General features: G+C 43.5%; 1 protein-coding gene and 1 long non-coding RNA gene across 4 annotated transcripts in view; one reads left to right on the top strand and one right to left on the bottom strand.

Annotated features, from left to right (window-relative positions):
• CCBE1 (collagen and calcium binding EGF domains 1) overlaps positions 1 to 21,151 on the bottom strand; it is a 92,645-nt gene that overhangs the window by 12,296 nt on the left and 59,198 nt on the right. The window contains exons 3-5 of one of the 2 annotated variants that reach the window (XM_059836548.1): positions 9,079 to 9,131; positions 3,790 to 3,924; positions 2,945 to 3,082 (exon numbers count right to left, since the gene is read on the bottom strand). In XM_059836548.1, coding sequence (XP_059692531.1) covers positions 2,945 to 3,082; positions 3,790 to 3,924; positions 9,079 to 9,131 — 326 coding nt within the window. Of the gene's footprint in view, positions 1 to 2,944; positions 3,083 to 3,789; positions 3,925 to 8,440; positions 8,558 to 9,078; positions 9,132 to 21,151 lie in introns of those variants that run through there. The other variant, XM_059836549.1, reaches the window with a different exon arrangement.
• On the top strand, positions 1,425 to 9,104 carry LOC132322200 (uncharacterized). 2 transcript variants are annotated; one of them, XR_009485040.1, is made up of 4 exons: positions 1,425 to 1,563; positions 2,510 to 2,545; positions 6,692 to 7,002; positions 7,088 to 9,104. It is a non-coding gene; the product is annotated as an uncharacterized LOC132322200 (long non-coding RNA). The 2 variants fall into 2 exon arrangements; XR_009485041.1 differs by having other exon boundaries at positions 7,083 to 9,104.

The following is a 21,151-nucleotide window of genomic DNA, read 5'->3' as shown; positions in this document are numbered from 1 at the left end:
AAATGTTGCTGAAAGCAACACACAGTCATGTGGAGAAACTGCCAGAGCCTCTGCTGTTGGAAATCTAATGCAATCCCACCAGAATCTGTGGAATTATATGCAGTTAAGGAGTGGTGAATTTGGCCTTGTGTTTCATTATAAAACCCAGTTTATCTTCCTGTAGGATGTGACACATGGGGCTGACAAGCACAGATAAAAGAGGGCTGTAACAGTCCATGGAGATGAATGCTGGGGGGATCAGCTAATGTTTGGGAAATGTCATACCAGTGAGATTTCTGCAAAGCCGGCTGGATTGACTTGTCGGAGGAAGAAGTCCAAGATCCTTGTATGAGCAAGCATGAGTTGCATCTCAGGAGAGAGGTGGAATCCCCCTAACTCATACCAGACAGAGGTGATGATTTGCCCGGGGAAGGAGTCATCCATCAAACATTTGCTCTACCCCCATCCAGCCCTGTATCAGGATCAAACTACAAGTAAAGTCAGAAATAAAGTGTGGATAAAGCCAGAAGTCACGTAGAACCGGCCAGCAAAGGCAAAAGGCCATTAGATGGAGCCACCCACGCACGGTGCAGAAACCAAGGTCAACTTCCAGGGTTAGCTGGGCTAGCACTGAGCAAGGCACTTACATAACTTGTTCCCATTGCACAGACCTACACAAGGAGACTGAAATTATTTTGAAGAAGGCCTAAAGCAGCCCCATTTTATACAGCCTCTCAGAACACAAAGTCTAGCTTACACATGATGAGCCCTTTAATCTTGGTGAGATGCTGGAGAGCCCTGCAGCACCTCTTGCTAAGAGATCTGCCTGGGGGAGTGCAGTGTTTTCTTTGTGTATGGGCTTGGAGGCTGATGCTGGAAGAGGAGGAGATGCTGGCAGGGGAGAGCTCTGCGGGAGCTCTTCTGCGGCCGGTGTTTGCACGGAGGCTCTTGAGCTGATCATCTGTGTTGTATTATCTGGGCTCAGCCTGCTGAGATGGTTTCATCTGCCTACTCCTGCGTGGGTAGCTGTATTGTCTCCCTCAAATGTGACAGTGGATGCAAAAATAAATGCTCCCTCTTCTTGTGTCCACCAATCAACCCAAAGCTCGCTGTCAAGACGCTTACAGAGCCAAAAAAAAGGTGACCACACTACAACCATTTACAGAGCCAAAAAAGTGTCTGAATGGCATCCTTTTGGCATGGAAAAATGAGAACACGGCTGTATCTCCCGCAAAACATACACCCTCGTTAGAAATGGAGAGGCGTAAAGGGGTTTTGCCTCTCCCACTAAATTTTAAAATAAAATGTGAATGTTCCGGCTGCGATGAAAAGCGAATGATGTGTTTATTAGGCAGCCGCTCTGGCACGGGTGCGGTGCAGGGCTGGGGCTGGCCGCGGGGTGGAGCGTCGCTACAGCTGGCTCCTCACACAAGCCTTCTCCTCGGAATGAGTTACGGACACGGCTCCTCGTTTTCACCCGAGGTCCGAAAATTCCTAACATTTATGTGGAGTACAACGGGGTGACTACCAGAAGGCATCCTTCTTTTCTTCGCACAGCTGGCTGGGGAGATATCTGGAGACATGGTGGGTATTTCATTCCAGATTGTCTGCTGGAACTGACATTTTTATGTGCCGTGTCCATTCAGTGTAAAAATGGTGGTTTTCAAACAGGAGAGTAATTTCCATAGCCTTGAATATTTTGAATGGTTGGTTATCCTGAATGCTTTGGACATTACTGTATAGAGAAATTTTAACTACCCAGAGGAATATTTTAAAAAAACCTCCTATTTGTAGGGGGTATATCTAGGTTATTTATCACATACATCCATACACACACACTCTGATAAGGAAAAAAAGATTAAAACTACAAGGAACAATTACAGTTAATGGAGTGGCTCCAGTTACACATTTTCAGATGAAAATGAAAATTATAAATTGCTCTGGCCATCCGGTGGGATTTGGATCACACTGTGAGACCACATTCAGGCATTAATTGATGAGCCTATGGTAAGTCACCATTCATCAAAAGTTGTTGGTTTCTTTTTTTTCAGACCACTGTTCTCTTCCTCCTTTCTTTTTAAATTTTCATATCAGTATTTATTCTGTAGTATTCTAAATGCTGTAATTTAATAACTACAATGAGGTCAAACCTATAAAATAATTTGTGCACGGCACATGTATACACTCTGAACCAACAGTGAGACGCAAGAACAAGCCCTTATATTTACCCCTTTCCCATTAAATTCCATTGACAAAAAAAAAAAAAAAAAAAAAAAAAAAGAGAAAAAAAGACCCCAGGCACAGGACATGCAATTTGACATAATTGCAGGTCATCAGCATTTGGCCTTGGTCAATGTAATTTAGAAATTGATTTAAGCAAGGCTTGGAAAGCATGTTGGATCCCCAAGCACACATTTTTTGAGCCTCTAAAGGCCAAGGGGCGCTAGCCATCCAACCCAGGGCCTTTTGCTAATTTCAGATGTGGGTGTGTAAATACAAATTAAACTTACTGAAATTATTTAATTTACAGGTGAAATCAGTGAAAATTTTTAAGGCTCTTCATCTGGTAAGATTTTTTCCTATGACTCCTTAGCTTGGGACCACAAAAAATTGTAATCCAGGCTGGTATTGGAGCAAACTACAGCTTTTAGCAACTGGATCTAACAGGAATGATCTAACTGAAGCTGTAATGGTGAATTTCATTATTCAGCCATTCTGCCTCCCTAGGAGAAGATGCCTTCCACATCCTCCAGTGTACTTGTGCATAGGAGGAGAGAGTTTGGCAGGGCTGCTCCACAGGTGCTCAGGTACACAGTGAGCTGCCCGGATCCCCAGGAACATCAGCTGCATCCCAGCTTTGGACCCCCAGCTCCAAGTGTAGCACTGGGAGCAGTTCCTCTTCACGACAGACCAACTCTTTAGGCATCCATTTTACCCAGAACATTTAGTCTTCACTAGCACCTGCCTTTATCTCCTTTGGTGCATGTCCTGCCATCCTCCTCCCGGACATAGCCTTCGTGACACTCGCACCTGTAGCTGCCCAGGGTGTTGACACAGATCTGAGAGCACAGAGTCCCATTGCTCGTGGCACACTCGTCGATATCTGGAGAAAAGCAGAAATTAAAAATGTCCCGCAGCTGGAGGTTTCAGACTTCCGACACAATGAAAGACTTCTTTTAGAGGTAAAAAGAAGTTTTGTAGTTAAACAAACAAGTAATTGGAACACCACAATTTCAAGCTGGAGCCTTTGGTCTGGAGCTCTGGGCAAACTGCACTATTAAAATTATTAATGCACCTGGAATTTTAGCAGTGAATATTGTTTGAAAGTCTCTTTGCATTGAAAAGCTCACAAGCAAAACTCCCTCCTGCAAACCTTGGCTCCCTGGCATGGCAAACCATGCAGGGCAGGGCAGGACTAGCCACAGCAGGACCACATGTAAATGATTAATCTTGAATTATATACTGGCCATCTGAGTCAAACCCCAAGGATTAGTTTTAGTAATTAGGCCTAGTGATAGTGCTTTAATATTCAGTATATATGGCTCACAACCAGCAGGAGGAATTAAAGGAAAATTACATCCACCCAACACTTCAAAGTGTTTGGGTGTGTAAATCTTGTTGTAGGTAATACCTCCTAAAAATATCAGGGCCATCTACATCCCTCAATTCTTAATATAGCTAACCCCCACATTTCTTCTGTAATAATACTGAGAATAAGAAAGGTTTCAGATTCAAACTGGCTCCTAAAAGACTGAAGGAAGCAGGATAAATCATTAACCAGGGGGGAGCTCAACATGCTCATCTACCCACCCAGGCAGTAAGGCTTCTCTCTGTTCCTGTGCCTCTCCCGATCATAGCGGTATCCAGGATAGCAAGTGCATAAGACTCTCCCAAAATTATCTGTGCACTGCTGTTCACAGGGAGCTTCAGCACAGACATCGTAGTCTAAGGGAGAGGAAAACATGGTTAGGAAAAATACCAAAGGCAGTAGATGGATGATACTTAGATTGCAAACATTTTGCCTCTCTGCTAATTAGTATGAAGTTGAGTTACATTGTTTTTAAGGACTGAAGGAACTTAGATACAAAACATTTATGAGACATGAGCAAAGGAATATATTAAAACTGTAATTGCTATTCACAGCTTTGCAGTAGTTAGACTATTTCTTAAAGCAGTATTTTAAGCAAGAGTCACTTTTGCATTTGGCAGATTTTAGGAGTTCTTTTCACAGAAATATTAAATTACCTAAAACATTCTTTTAGCTTTCTTCAACAGATTTTTAAGCCTGATAGCAACATTTCTATGTAGAAACTGTGAAAAACCACGAGGTTAACCGCCAAAGCCAGGCGGAAAGTATATCACAAGGAAAAGTTAATTACATCACATGTCATTTGTTTGAAGCCAGATATAACCCTTCTAGCAAATAGTGCATTGTTACAAACCCATCATAATAGCTGCAGTGTGCAGATCAGGGTATGTCATTGAAATCCCAAAAGATGGAAGTCTCTGTTTGAAACCCAAAGGCAATCTGTTTCTAATTTCACTGCTGTGTAGCAGCAGAACTGAAGCCACAGGGGTGGACACTAGAGCACAGTGGGGTTTGACCCACATCCCTGTCCTGTCGGGGGCTGGATGTGGCCCCTGGCATGGTGCTGGTGGCAGGGCTGGGGGCAAAGAACAGCTCCCAGCTGTGGGTGTGAAGGTTTTGCAGCACCATGGGGAACATGCTGGGAGAAACCAGGACCTCGAGTGGCATCTGGTCTCAGAACCAGCTCAGACACAGCCTGCCCAAGGTCAGGTTTTACACCGAAGCAAGTAGCAGTTTCTGTGACCGTTTCAGAGATCATCACCCTGCAGAGAGCACCCAGGTGGCCGTGACAATCCAGTGAGTGGGCACTGGGGGCCACAGCAGAAATATCTCATCCATGCTCCAGACCAGACCTGTCCAAACAAAATCTAAGTGGTTCAAGCAAGTTTCTATCAAAGCACTGTGTTTCCATATACATTATTAAAACTCATTATTGACTCACCCTAATGACTAGCAGATACCTCTGGGTATGATGATTGTTCCAAACAATTAAAATGAGCTAAGAGATGGTAAAGCAAACACATTTTCTGTACAAAGTATATAGAGCACATGCCTGGCACTAGAGTTAAAAGTAACAGTGCCCCAAAATACAGAAAAGCACAAAATGAAACTTGGCAAGATGCTGTATCTCATGCCACAACCCTGTAGAAAAAAATGTACTATTGTAATAGACTTACTACTGTAACAGTGCCAAGCATTTTGTTTATCACCTCCTGAATAACAGGCATCCTTTCTTTCCTTCTTGCTTCACAACTTGAAGTCTGCCCACAGTGCTGTGGTGGTGAATGGCAATGCTAGGACCCCCTGCAGTAACCAGTGTCCCACAGTGCAGAGCCATGAAAAGAAACCATAACTCTTGCTTTCAAACTGTTCAGTCTAGGGGTAGTTTGGACTCTTTAGGTGATGCTGGGCTGTAAACTCCTGTTACATTTGGCACTACTAAATAGTCCCAGTTTTAAAGCATTGCTGGTATTTTTCCTGGGCATGGTTGCAATTTTTGTTTTCCACTGAAACAAAATCAGAGTGAGAACAGGATGGTATGTCCAGCATAGGGGTGTATGTGCTGCTCCTTACCCAGTGTATACACTCAGGTGTGAGACTTGGCCTGTGCCATGTTCAGCTATTCAGAGCAGAGGTAAAACAAGCTCTGGCCTCCCTGTCCTTCCAGGAATAAATGTGCCCTAACAAAATCAGAAAAAACAAAGCTGGAAGGGGTCATCTCCCGTTACAAGCAGGAGTAGCTATGCATAAACATTTCCTAGTTTTCCTTTTCCCTAAGGGATGGATATGGCTTGCCTAGTAGTCTAGTCCAGAGAGGAAATATCCTTGCAGACAGAAAGCTTTTTACTCGTATCTAATCCAAACTCCCCTTACAGACACTTAGGCCCATTATTTTTGTCCTCTTCTCCTCAGCCATAAAGAACAGTTTACCTTCCCCCTTGCAGAAAGTTTTCACATACCTAAAAACCCTTATCATGTCTCCCCTCAGCCTCCTTGTTTCTAGACTAAACAGTGCCAGTTCTTTTTATCCATCTGTCTCCAAATTTAATGTAACCAGCCTTTGAACGTGTCCACCTCAGCACAGCTCCATCATGTCCATTGTCTCATTTACCTTCACACAAAGCTGCATAAGGGTCCAGGAAGGACAAATATCCCTGGTGGTGGTGCCACACAGTCAACCCAAATCACACAGTGGTAGGCAGGTCTCAGGTCCAGAGCTGTATCCCCAGGGCTTTGGTCCCAGGTAACATGACTTCCCTAGAAACAGTTCTCACAACTGAGATGAAACTAGGCAAAAGCTGCTGCACCACCTGTGTGTGCTCTGCAGAACTGGAGATGAACATTCCCTCCTCTGTTCAAACCACTTGTTTACCAGCCTAAGAAATGTGGTTTGAGGATGAATCAAAACCATACAATGAGGATCAGGCTGTTCCAGACTTTAGGAAAATGCAAAAGCCAAAGCAGAATAACAAATGTCTCTGTATAAGTTTCAATGAACTCAGAAATGACAATATAGCACGGAAAGTTTACCAAGGAAATTTTTGAAACAACATTACTAAGGAAAGACCAGATCTGACTATAGTTGGCCTGTAATAGAGTCTTTTACTCTGAATTCTTCCATAGCCAACTCAGGAAACAAACCAGCAATAGGAAAGTTGGTCTCCAAAATAAACTGCTTCATACTGCATCTCTCCCTTCTTCACTCTATGACACCATGAGACAGGACCCAAGACTGGACTTGGCTGGAGCAGTGAGTCTCCAAAGCAAAAGGAGATCACACAGGAGAAAAAGGTGAGGAGCTGTTCTTTTTATCCACTTTGCTGAACAGGTAGAGCAGGAAGAGATGCCATGGAGAGAATCAGACACACGGAAGTAACTCCACTCAATGTTTTCTGAGGATCCCTGGTCATGCAGCTGAAAGCCACCGTGGGAAGGTGAGTATAAAATAGACAAAATGCAGAAACTGGAGGTGTAGACTCATACTGTACTACACTGATTTCTGTTCCTTTTCAAGGGCAGATGAAAAATATCAGGACAAAAACCAATAAGGGACATGGACAAAGCCACAAGCCTTTGGAAAAGAGTCTGTTTAAGGAACAGCTGTCCCAGAAGGAGATTGGTGTGCTCCCCAGGCAGCTATAAAAGGGTGGAAAAGGGAGGAGCTATACCTCTGTCAACCCTCCTCCCTGCAGCCACTGCTAAATCACAGAGGAGACAGGGCTGGAACGACTTCTCACAGTTTCAATGTGCCAGTACTGGATTAAAAGGTGCAGATGTGCTCTAATAAACTCACATCTGTAATGCATTTATGTGTCTGTTTGGAGATATGGATTTCATACAGCTACTCTGTCAAGATTATGCCAAAACAATGTGTGAAGAGCCAAGTGATGTCTTGTAACAGAGTAAGTGAAACGAATACTTCAGTGAATCGTGTTTCTCGCCCCTACTCCAAGAGCCTGAGATTGTCTCGGATGTTATAACAACTGCTGTGGCCCCTGAAGTTCCAGGCAGAATACAGATAAAGCTGAAAAGGGGGAATGGAGAAACAAAGGGAGAGAAGCAGAGAATTGAATTAGGGGCAGAAACTCTCAGGTTACTGAAATGCAGTTAAAAGACAGGATTGGACAAAGCCAGTGGGCGCATAATAAAAGCTGCTTTCATAATCACCTAACGTCTCAAGAGATGAGAATTAGAAGCCAAAGTAATAAATTGCCATGGCTCTCATTTTGTTTTTGCTCCTATTAATTCTCTTGCTGCATCCATTATATTCAGTGAATAGCCAGTACATAAAATTCTTAAATCCATAGGAAAGCTGGAGGCCAGAATGTAGAGTCCTGGCTTCTTTCCACCCTGAAAGGATTCAGGAATTCTGCCTCCAATATACACAACTGCCTCTTCCAAGTGTCTGTCTCACACTGGAGTTGTCACCTGTATCACACAAGCTGAGACAAAACTCACAGCAAAACCATGGGATGAGAAACCACCATGTGTCACTACCAATTTTACCTAAACCCTACCCAGCTCCTCCAGGCACAGGGTCATCCTGAGCTGTTTCGCTCTTTTTTTTCTCCCTGTCTCCACCCTTATCAATCCACCCATTGTTTTAGTGTTTCTAGCCAGCAGCAAAGAAGACACAAATTAAAACAACAGCAACAAACCCACAACAAACCCACAAGGATTAGAGTTTGGGTTACAATCCCTTTTGGCTGGACACTGCAACTCAAAACCAGCTGATTCTCCACTATGTTGATTTGTCACTTTTCCCCCAAAACATCACAGTCACAAACTAGGAAAATTCTCAGACTAAATCAAGGCTTTCCATATATCATCAAATAGAAGAACATGTTGCCATAGATCAACCTTTTAACTTACTTGTTGTAAAAAAAATGTTTTTTGGCATGTCGTCTCTGGGCATTTGCTCCTGCCTGGTAGTTCCTGCAGTCCAACAAATTCAGAGCCAGTTTTATCCAAATCAGATCCATTTTTACTGCTGCATACTGAACTATCCTGATTAAATCTGCATCTTCCTTGGCCCCTGGTGACAAGGAAGCCACACCCATGGGAAATTACAGGCAGGACTAACTCACCTACTCACCATCTCCTGTGCACTGACAAATCAAGTCAGCTGTACCAGATCGGAGGGATAAATGGGGAAAGCCATCATCCATGAAAGGTGCTCAGAGTGCTCCCAACCACCCAGCCAAGGGCACAACATGTTCCTCTGTCTGCAGAGCAGCAGGTCATAGCACAAGGTCTGTGGTCTGTGCAGCCATGTGTACTTAGGGGAGGATCATGGCTTGGCATGCTAAGCAGCACTTTTGGGAGTTGTGGATCTTTTTATTTTCTGAACAATTTCTGGGAAACAGCTCTCCCAACACTGATACATGAGATATGGTGAAGCCTATGCTTCTGTCAGGTTGCTCTTCCAAACAGACAATGTGGAGAAGACGGCAGATGGGGAAAGACAAATGCATGGGGACATGATGTGTAAGAACAGTGAAATCACATACCTTCAGGGATGCACTGTCCAAGAACAAACTTATAACCCTTACAGCATTTTTTCCTGAAAAACAATAAAATAAATAAATGAATAAACAAATGTATTCTCTGCTGATTGGTGCTGCCTTTAGAAACAGCCGTAAGTGGATTGTGGATGTGATGAACCAAACAAGACAAGGATCCTGAGCAGCTGGAGTCCAGCATTACAGAACACAACAGGGAAATGAACCACCTGGCCCCTGGCAGTGTGTCCAGCCACCTCAGGAGCCTGGGACAGAGTACCCCAGTGCTGACCCACCCGACATCCCAAGTAATTTCCAAAAATCCTGCTCTCTTGTGTTGTCTGGCTGTTGTCTGGACAGCTCAGTGCTGTCCAAATACACAACTCAGGTCATCATTTTCATGGTACAGTCAAGGTGTTTTCAAATATCTGTCACTACAACGTAAACCTGCAGGAAGGGGTAAGTCTCAGTGAGGAGTACACAGAGGATAAATGTTATCAGTCATTTCTCATCTTCTAATAAACCTGGAGGAGGTAAACTCCATATATTGGGTACTTCAACTGGAGCAAGGGAGAGTATCTTATATGGTCAGAGGGACAAAACTGCAGCGTAGAGTCAATAGGATCAGACACTTCTAATGTGCCTATGATATGAACGAAGTCTGAGTGCTGAGAAACTACTGTTTCTGACACAGCGGCCTGTAATGACATTTAGACGTCCAGCTAAACCTGTTGTTTTTCTCTCCAGGCAGCAAACCACATTTAGTCCTCAAAGCTCCCAGCAGCCCTCAGGAGCCTTTACAAATGGCTGTGTGCCTTATCATCCTGAGAGTCTCTCACTGCAGGGTCCTAGTGACTTTCAAAGAGTCCCACGTTGGTGACTACTAGGACTGCTGAAAAAAACCAAAACAACTGCTGTTCAGTGCATTATTACATCAAGCTTACATGAATCTGAGGGGAAGAAATTCCTCAGTATTTTACAAATACACAGTTTTTTCATGCTTTGTGGACATACTGAAATATCTCCCAAACTGGGAAACCATCCATTCTGTCTTTTTCTTTGATTCAATAACTAATGCAGTAGAATGCTAAAGCCATGTCAGTCACTGACACTACACTCCCCTAGACAACATGCAGCCATCACAAATCATCATTATGTTGAATTTAAATTAACTATCAGTTGCAACTGATGGCTTAAAACAAACAATGCATTTTTCCAAACAATGTAAAAACAACTTTGGCTCCCTATTTCACCCTCTTCCTTAAGATTAGCTGGAATATAAATTATGCCTAATGAGCGTTGAACATCTGAAGAGGAAGTCTTGCTTTGTTATGCAAACAGTGGTGCCTCATTAGACTTCTCTCCAAACACTGCTGTGAAGTTTTATCTGCAAGACAAACAAATGCAGGAGGAATGAGTTCAAAGGTGCATTGGGGAGGCTTTTCATATGCTGCAAGCCCTGCTGATGGCTTTCCAAGTGCACATTGATCTTCTTCAGTGTGCAAAAGAAAAGAGGCTTCCTTGTAGCTGCTCTTCAGAGGAAGATACAGCCCAGCTTGAGAGGGCTGGGAGATGAGCAAGGGGAGGAGGACATCTCTGCCATGAGATGCTGACTTCTGGGGTTGTACCAGCCAGAGCTAATGAGCCACAGGGAGCAGCAACTTCCATAATTCATGCCCTTCTCCATGGAATTCCCACCTTATTTTCAGGTTTAGGACCAATGTGTCAGGAGATGGTGTGATGACCTGCTCCTGTGTAAGGGGCTACCTGCTGGGAACCTTGCAGGAGCAGCCTCTCTGCTCTCAGCTTGGCTGGTCATAGCTTTTGGCTGGATTCGTTTGCTTTCTTGTGCCTAAAGTGAGGTTTTTTCTGCCTGGCTGGATTCTCTCAAAAGCCAAACCACTTGCCCTGATCAAACCCTTCTCCCACAGCCATATATTGGGAACCCATCACATGCCAGGTTACAGCCATTAAACTCTGCCCTGGCACCCTGATATTGCCCCAGGGCAAGCACAGCCTTGTGCTTTCACTTAAAACAACCAGAAAATCCTGTTCCTTTGGCTGATATCCAAGTACTTGCTGAAATCCCTCCCTTCAGCAACTATTTGCAGCAATGGGTTCCACAGTGGGATGAGATGGTTTTGAGAAACAATTTCCTTGTTTCCAGTGTCTCACTCAAATTTTTGTTCGAATTTTCCCAAGCCTTACTGATAAGGAGATTTTGAAATATTTTCTCTAAATGCATGAAGATTTTTCTGCATTGTGGAAGTTTTAAATTATACTTAAAGAAGTGTTTAGAAGACGGATGCCATGCCTTCAGTCCACATTCCACATGATAATCTCTTCCCAGCTGAAAGTTACAGATCTCTGCATTAGTGCAGCTGTACTCAACAGCACTCTTATCAGCATGATTTTGCCAGGGAAGCTGCTACTTTAGGGTTAATGCAAAGGAAATACAATACAATACCTGTTTCACTGAACATTACATTGTAACCCTGCGATTCCTGCGTGCTTTAGCTTCCTACATTCTTAAAGTGAAATCTGTCAAAGTGATGGACACATGAGCATTAGCAAAGGCATTTTAATAGCAACACTCGTTTTCAGATGTCCAGGTCCAGGCTGACATGGCTAATCAACGTTGCGCAGCAGCAATCTCGTTGTACATAATGAGGGGTAAGATGGGGTTCCTACTGATAATTTTAGCTACTGGATAACTTTCAGCACGGTGGTTGCTATGCAGCTGTACATGTGGCCATGCATGAAACACAAACACACTGCTCTGTGTTTGAAGCTCCGCCACTAAAACTTGGAGCTTTAGGGAAATTAGGTTGATTTGTTAACCTGAAATTTGGTTTACAAAGGATGAAGCTTCTGGCAGACTTTTATCTGTTGCAGCTTAAATGGGGTACTTTAGCAATTAAAAAGTAACAGTAACTTTTGATTCTCTTGCCGCCTTTACTCAGGAATACGAGCAAGCCCAAACCGACAGAGGGTTTGGGGCACGATGATTTTGATTAATGCTACATCCAGCTTTTTTGGTTGTAAGAAAATTCATAGTAATAGGGACACCCCCAAAACCAAGTCACCCCTTATTTTTTCTGGCTGGTCTCTGCTGGAGAAACAAGGAGATATTGTGCTCCTACCCTCTGCTCTGGAGGTTGAGATGCTTCTAGAAGACTAAATGCCAGAAGATGGGATTTAGGGTCAAAATTTGATACAAATAAATCTAACCATCACTAGGCAACTGGCAGATCTGTCTTTTTTTCCAGGATTTGTGGCCTATTACCTTGCAAACTGAGAGAGGAGCTGAGTTTTCCAGGAGGTCCCCTGTGTCCCATCAGCCATAGGCCCCCCAGAGTGCCCAGCACACAGGGGTGCATCAGCAGCACCCCTGCCCCATGCTGCAAAGCAGTAGCTGCTTGATAGCATCACCTCAGACAGGCTGGACGAGAGGCAAGATGGGAGGAATGCGGCTTAATTAAGCCACTGCTTTATTAAGTTAGCTTATCTGGCAGCTATCAGCAGTAAGTCATCCAGCAAGGACCATGTTTTTTTCCCATAATTGCTTCCACCTGGCACAGAGCTGCCGTCACCCCAGCCCACCTCCTGCTCTGCACGGGACACCGCAGAGATGCCGGAGACACCAACCAGGGCATGCTGAGGGGAGGGAGTCACTCAGGGTCCTACAGCTGCTGAAAATCTTCAGAAATGCAAACAATAACAGGATAAACATTTTAAATTATAATTAACCTGCATCTGTTTGCAGTAACATGGCAGTGAGCTGGGTTATAACAACAGCTGCTCCGTGCAGTTATTGAGGTTTTGGAGAGGGAGCTCTAAATCTCTGCCATGAGTCATGCTGAAAAAGATACATGGTCATCATTTAGTGATTGAAAAAAAGGGAATACAAAGGGGAAGTGCAAAGAGAAGATTAAAAATACAAGCTTTATACCGGTTTCAGACTAAACATAATATGTTAAGGAAGCTCTTGCTAAAGATGTCAAAAGTAGAAAGAGAAGAGTCTGCTCTAAGAAATATTATCCTCCTAGGAGCAAAGCAGACACAGAAATCTCTATGCTGAGCCTGAAAGTGAGTCCTTAGGATAAAATATTGCCCTTGCTTTATCCCTAAAATGCTGCCAGGCAGTCAGTCTCCAGGCTGACTCCTCCCAGACAGAGGTAGCTCAAGAAGAGGAACTTTACCTCCCATTAACTGGGTCTAGGAGAGCTCTCACAGACAGTTTCTAGACTCAGCTGAGGCCTGAGGTCATGCCACTGGAAGATGCAGCAACTCCATAGGTGGTTGGGCAGGTCAAATCCCTCCTCTCCAAAACACTCTTTCTGACCTATGAATATCAGATCAGTTGCAATTTAGGGGGCAAAAGAGATGCTTAGGATTTCATACAGATTTAAATAGATCAGCACAGTTCTTTCAAGCTGGTGCAGGTAGAAAGCAACCATAATACCCTCAAGAAATATCTTTATTAAAAAAATTATTTCCTATTGGGAAAGGAGAGGACTTTTTTCAATACCAGACATCTTCAGCCTAAATTATAACTTGCACTTAAAAAAACCTGTGCTCTGCTCTGAAGACCTGCCAGTTACACCTGGCATGGTGTTTTTTACTGCACAAAGGGTCTTTGTTAGCTCCCTCTCCTTACTGTTCCTGCCCAGTGCTTCTTTTCTCTTCACCCAGGCTTTGAGAAATAAATGATGTAGCAAAAATGCAAATATAAAATGCAGAAGTGAATGTACAAAAAATAATTAGACATCTATAAATACAAGCCAGCAAGGTACACTAAAAACAAGCCTAAGAAAACCCAACCAACCAGCAAACTTAATTTTCTTCTATATGAAATCCAAATGAGCAACAGGTTTGTCTGCCAAAGCACGCACAGACAAAGCCCATCTGCAGCACAAGTGCAGCAGCTCAGTAGCTGCTCACAGTTTCGTCGTAATTCACATGGAGAGAAGATTTATGTCAACATGGTGTAAAACTGAAGCAATGCACTTTATTTTTGTTTGCCTTTCTGTGGGACACATACCGAAATCTTGAGTAAGAGGGGATGGCCTCCCTGCAGACACTTGCTCAGCATACACTTTGCCATGATTTCCAGACTTAGTCCTTAGTCCTTTTTCACAGTTTTGTAAAGAGATAATTTATGTTCACACTGGGTGTAATGCAAGGTCCAAGGCCAGCCCGAGCCCTTCCTGTCATCGTCCCAGCTGAGGGGGAATAACCCAAATAACAGTGAAGTCTTCCAATACTGCAGCACCTATGACTGCTGTGGGTATCTGTGTGCTGCTTTATTTCTCTTAACTGACTGATCAGAGCAGGATTTGCCTGAACAACCCTGGGAAATTCAGACCTCTGAGAGCAAGTCACTGCAATTTACTAGCTGATTTCTGTAGAAGAAAAAATTTACAGGGGAAAAAGCATTGCCTGAAACTGAGTCTTGTTTTTTGTTAGCTTTAGTAGTAAAATAGTTTTGCCCACATATAATGGTTTTCTTTCTCTTAGCAGGGGAAAAAAAAAAAGCGCCCTGCTATCTGCTCTTTTGCTCAACTCTGGCTATTAAGACAGATACCAGAAATGAAATCACATTCCAGTCATTGCTAATGGGAAGGTTTTGATAAGATTCACAGTTCCTGGACTCCTCTTGTGTGAACGTAAGCCAGGGACCAGATCCTCCCCTGGAAAAAGCCACATACCTCTCTTGACTCTAAGGAACTGTGCCAGTGCTTACCCTGGGAGACCCTGACTGATGCTCTTGAAAGCTTTCAGACACGCTCCTTGGCTGCTCCTTACTGTTAACTGACCCCTCCCCTCCTCCAAGTGCTGTTTCATGTCATCATTTTATGGCCAAAGGGATTTTTATGGTGGCAGAGCATAAACTGTAGTTCCTCCTTCTCAGAAGAGACCTTCCAAACGAATATGATGGTTTACATCCCCTGCTGAGCACAATACTTATTGACTAGCTTGAAGTTCGTTCCTCTATAAAAGAGAATAAAATACTTCGAGGTGTGGAAGAAGCCCTCTACCCCACATGGGTATCAGTGGGGCTTGGAGGTACTGACCTGCATGAAACTGAAAGATGCACAAAAACCAAAACCTCACAGGTCTCTCAAACTTAGCCACCAATAAAAAAGTATGTTATTTCTGTGGGGCATCTTGGGCGTCTGTTCTCTACGAGAACAGTGCAGGACACCTCTCCCAGTGGGGTTTGTGGTTTTACTTAAGTAAATGAGATGTGGTGAGGTGTTCAGTAGTGGTTTCAAACAACATCACAGCAGGGAGACCATTCTCCCAACACATCCCCCTGCATCAGCAGATCAGCACTCCCAGGAGACCAACTTTTTTGGACTTTCTTAGGGCTTTGGGATGCAGAGAGAGGGGTTGATGTGAAAACCCTGTAGGCAGCCACAGCAGAAAAAAATTCTCATGAGCTTCTGTTCATTGCAGAAAGAACTGGCAACTAAACCTCAGCTTTCTATCTCTCTTTTGGGCAGAAGAAAAAGACCTTTGGAAATGTTTCCTGTGATCCTCCTTTTCAACGTGTAACTTAAAGATGCTCTTGTTGAGAAACATAAAGATGCTGTTGGGATTTTCACGTGGGCCACAGAGACCAGAGTTCCATGCTTTTGGGGAAGCAATGATTCTGTGCAGCAGGGCCAGAACCAATGTTTTCCCTGGCTGGTTCCTGGCCCAACCAGAGCCATGGGGCTGCAAACACATTGACCAAGCACAGGCAAATCAGCATCTTTTTCTGCAGAGCAGACCAACTGGCAGCACTGGTAACCATGAGAGCCTGTGTCTCACTTAGCATACCAGCATCCAAAAATGGCTAAAAAAAAGTCTGTCTGTGAATGTCCCATTAGCAAAGAAGGAAAGTCTCAGCAGGAAAACGTTGCACAACTTTGAAAAGGTAATGACCTCAGCTGCCACTGGAAAAGCCATTTGTTGGATATTTTACATGCATGTAAACATCATCCTCGAAATCACATATGAGATCCCTTCAAGTGCTAGACTGTACTTTCTTCTGCTCTTTCCTGGATTTTTATTTCATAGTTGATTTTTTCATAACACAAGGGAATGCTCATGTGGTTTATCACTAGACAACATGTCAAAAATAGCAGAATGATTAAATAAAAGGCTTTTGACTGTATTCATCTGCTTAGACTCAGCTGTCAGCTTTGTCTTGCTCTCTTTTCTAACAAATTTCTTTTATTTTCTGGCATTGTACCAAGAAAATGATTTTGTTTAGTTTTGCAGGTGAAATTGGTATGGATTCTGCAGAATCAAGTCAATGTTTGACAGGTATGAAATCTGAGGGGAAGAAAAAAAAGGAATTTTATACAATGATATTACTGTTTGCATTTAATAAAAGGTCTAATGAACTGGCAAAGTATAATGCAGTCTCATAAATATATAGTTATTTCTACGAACATGTAGCCCACTAAATATCAATTTACGTGATCCAAGATTAAGCTTGAGTTTTAAAATAACTCACTGCTTTGAGATCTAAAGCATAAGAATCAAGCAAAAGTCTTTTTTTCCACCATCTCTGACTTCCAGTTAGAGGACTGCAAGCCAAATTTCCTTCCAAGTCTGTAAGTAGTATGTTTTGCTGATGGCACACATTCAATTATTTATCTAACCCAAGGTGAGCCAGAGTACAGGACTAATCACAGCGCATCTGTCCTGTCTCTTGGATTTTTTAAACTTCCATGACTCTTCATTTCGTAGCTCCAATTTCCTACCAAGTGTCCATGTGAGATAGGGAGCAATAAATTCCATTTCATGAGGGAAGGCAGAGCCAGAGCAGTGCTGCGAGGAGCTGCACTCATGGGCTGGCTGCTGTGCTGGTGCTCCGTTGCTGGAGTCAAACAGCAACAAATTGCTGGCAAGCTCTCAGACTTACTGAATCCAGTCCAACGCAGCCCTGTTTATACAGCATCTTTCATCAACAAGATCTCAAAAATGCTGCATAAGCAATGTCTAATAAACTGCTTTAGGTAAACAGCAAAAGGAGAGCGCCTTTTACGCACGCATGCACAGAAAAACTCATCACACAAACTGTGCCAGGAAGTCAGATCTCTAAAGCTGGATCTCCAAACAGGACATAAATCCCAATTAACCTTCAGAGACAAGCCAGTCACTCTGTCTACTTTTACTCACTGGTGTGCTGATATTAAAGGGCCTGATCCTGGTTCTGCAGCAATCCCTGGCAGCTTTGACAGGAATATGTGTCAGATTGGGAACAGGCTCCGACCAAGGCTCAGGATGGTGGGTGAGGACATGCTCGGCTCTGAGGATGTGCTACAATTGGCCTTCTTGGAAAAATAGTTCCAGAAAATCACTTGGACATAAACTTGATCAAGTCTTGCTGACATTTGTCTTTGAAACAGTTGCAAGACTCATCTTGGTATTGATGGATTTGTGATGTGACATGTACCACAGCTCCTGTACTCCCCCCTGGGCACAACACCCATCTACACCTTAAACCATCCATCTGCACCCTAGACACAGGCCCAGACACTTAATCCAGATATTTAAAAGATCGTTTAATTTGTTTTTTGAATGGTTTTTGAAATTCCTCTCCAGGGAAAAGGTAAGTAAATAAGTCCAGCCAGGCTAACACTTCCAGCTTAAATAGTCTAGAAGTGGAGAGAGCCAAACAGAAAGCCTTCAGCTTTTAAGGAAGTCAAATAGCATGGAAAAACACTTAAAGAAAGATACATCTTTGAGCACCTTTGAGCCGTGATTAGTCCTGTACTCCACACACTGGCTCTCCATGATGTCCAGATGACACTGTGGTTTCCAGCACTTGGCTGGAAACTGATGGGAGGAGGATGATGTCTGCATTTGGATACTCTGCCCCTCGGTGGAAAGCTCATAGTGAAAGGACAAGAGGCATGCAGGGCACAGAGGTTTATGTAGATTGCTCCTGATTTCTGGGACAATGTGAAAATCTCAATGGTCACTCTCCACACCATCTACAGATAAGGGGTATGTGATGGCTCCTCTCTTCAGAGCACACTTTGTGCAAAAGGCACAAAGAAATCTAATTTTATACATTGTGAATCACATAAGGATACTTAACAATTCCTTATGCCTAAGAATTTTTATCCTTCCAGAGCTTGCTTAGAGTCACTGGGGCATGACCCTGCTTCAGCACAGCTGAGGGGACTTTTCAAGGCAAGGTTTCAGCCAAGCAACAGAAACAAAACCCCATAATTTTAGAAAAATAGGTTCACAGCATAATTTGTGTGGCAAGGGACCTTTGGAAAGATTGTGATCCAAGTGCACCTGACAGCAGAGACCTGCTCAGAGACTTGCCCAGATGAGTGTTGAATGTCTTCAGGGATGGAGATTACCTCACTTCTCTGGGACCCTCTTCTCAGTGCTTAACCACTTCATTGCCCATTTTCTCCTTTATATCCGCTTAAAATGTCCCTGCTGCAACCTGTGGCTCTTGTGTTGTTTTGCAGTACACCTCTGATGAAGCTGTCCCTTCTTCTTCTCCATACCCCCAGCCTGACTTCCCTGTAACTCCCCATCAGTTAGTGGGAGACACCAATTAAATTCACCCTTAGCTCCCTCCTCTCCAGACTGAGCAAACACAGATCCCTTGGGCTCCCTTTGAATATAATGTGCTCCAGCCCCTGAGCATCTTGTCTCCAGCTTATTGGTGAGTATATGAAACTTCACATAATCAAGTCAAAAGTAACACTAGCAGGTATTCTTTGAAAATAAAAAAAAAAATTGGATACAAACAAACAAAAACTTAAAAAAAAAAAGGGAGGAAAAAAAGGGTAATCTGCTAAAGACCAATTAAATAGCAGCTTTGGTTTCCACAATCACTATTTATTTTGTCTTCCCACTTAATTTCCAAATGGAAATTTAAAAGAAGAAAAACTGACAAGAAAGGTTGTAAAACTTGAATGAAATACAAACAATACTTTTTTTTTCATTAAAGTATTGTCAACAGAAGAGTTGGCCGGTTATCATCACTATCTAAGCAAGAACTTGAAGTTGTTTTTTTAATATAATTTCAACATCAATAGCAGCAATGGAATTAAGTTCTTAGTGTAAGCCCTTGGAAATATCTATAAAGATACTAAGAAGATAATATTTCAAGAGTGTTCACTGATCCAGATGTTTCTCTCTTTTCCCCCTCTGTTTTATTGTTCCCAGAGAAGACCTTATAAATGCTGAAACTGCTTATTAAGTATACAGACTTAATGAATTGGACAAGGGAAGAAATAATTCTTAACATAACATGTTCACAAGTCAGACCCATGTTTATTGTCAATGGAGATGATAGCAAAATACTCTTTATGCACAGAGTAGTCTCTTTTAGGATAGAATCTGTCTCCATGAACCACTTCCAGCACACTGAAAAGATTAATTTCTAAGACAACGCAGTATGAAATTTTGTTGAATTATGTAGTGATGCTGTACCATGGCCCCAGTGCCAAGGTTTATTTTTGGAGCCGCACATCTGCAGGTTATTTGTTGCAGGATGGAGTGGATGGAGTGAATCCTTAAACAATTTCCTAAGTAGAGAAGCATTACTGGAACGAGCAGTTGTTTATATGGTGTCACTGGAAGGCCTGGTATCTGGGATGTGGCAGTGGTGTCGGAGCTGCCTGGATAGCTGAGACTACTCCCCTTATGCTGCAGTCAGCAGAGAGTGGGAAGTTCACAAAACAGCTTTTTTATGTGGCACTCAGCTCCTCTGTTCAAAGTGGCAGGAGCAGGAAGGCCATCCAGCCGTGGGCGGCAGCAATTTTGGCACAGAGTGCAGTGCCCCCTCAAAGCCAGTGCATCCCACTCTTTAATTTATAAGCAAATGAGTGGCACTAAGACAATTCTAAACATAAAAAGCAAAGCTAATTTCAGAAACTTCCCCACATTTCCCCACCACACTGTGTCCTACATAGGGCTCAGCTTTCAATCCAGCCTGAGCCAATTGCCTGTTAGCCATGTACTAATTGCAGGAGTGATCACACCATGCCCTAACTGATCAGACCACAGCCCCACTCCCTGTTTTTATTGCCTAATGTAATGGGACTGGCATTGGCTGCTGCTCTTACACATCCTGCTGCTGGAATATAGTTTTAGCTCTGAATAACCTACTGAGGTTGAACACATGACTTCAATGAGAAATGCTATTGAGAAAACTCACCTCCATTTCACTCTGTATAAGTGATATTTGCAGCCACGTTCCAGTTGAAAGACTCTCCTCCACCCCAGGTCCCCTCTAACCCACTGCCTCAAAAAGAGGGATGAGGTCTGCTACCAGGCAGCCTGAGGCATGATGAAGAAGGATTTTGCTCTGGACAGTTATGAAGCACTGAGAGCAAAGAAGTAGAAACGGGCAAAGAATATTGGACCTGTTGTGGGGCAAACCCTTGCTGCTGGGACAGAGACTTTTGCTGAAGGCAAAACCTTTTGGGATGCACAAGGGAGCTGAGAGGAAAGGTCACAAACCCAAACCTGGACCCTCCCATCCTCAGGTGGGCAGTGAAGATGTGGTCCTGAGCTGCTGAGGGTGACTTGTGGTGGATGCATGGAGAACCTCAAGCATGATGAATTCTGAGAGGAAGCCTGATGGCTTGCAGCGCTGTGCAATTGCCCTTGTATTAATTACATCTCCCATTAAAATGGGGTCATGTTTTCAGATACTGATGCCTGCAGGCATTCACCAAATTTGTATTACTTCACCATCTCCTAAAACCAATGCACGCTGGGGATGACTCTGCTGGAGCTGATGCAGCAGTTCCAGTTCCAGGCGGCAATTCAAAGCTGCAAGTGCTGGAATGACTCTGGCATTTGGAGCATCAAAATGGGCTCAACATTTGGGCTCAGAAGTGAAAAAACCTGACACCAGAGTGAGAACAGAGTCGGGGTTATTGACCAATTTACCCAGGAAGACTGAGTAGGCCCCTCAGTTTGTCTCATTTCATCAGGTTTCCCCTCCCTGCAGCTCATCCTGGACAACTGCCCTGCGCACCAGCCCAGTTGTGACATTCAGTGGTTTTGTCTGTGACTGCAAGGTCTTTTCAACTCACTTGCA

Source organism: Haemorhous mexicanus, chromosome Z, assembly GCF_027477595.1.
Source record: "Haemorhous mexicanus isolate bHaeMex1 chromosome Z, bHaeMex1.pri, whole genome shotgun sequence".
In the NCBI taxonomy this organism is placed as follows: Eukaryota; Metazoa; Chordata; class Aves; order Passeriformes; family Fringillidae; genus Haemorhous; species Haemorhous mexicanus.
This window is presented reverse-complemented; position numbering and strand designations above follow the sequence as displayed.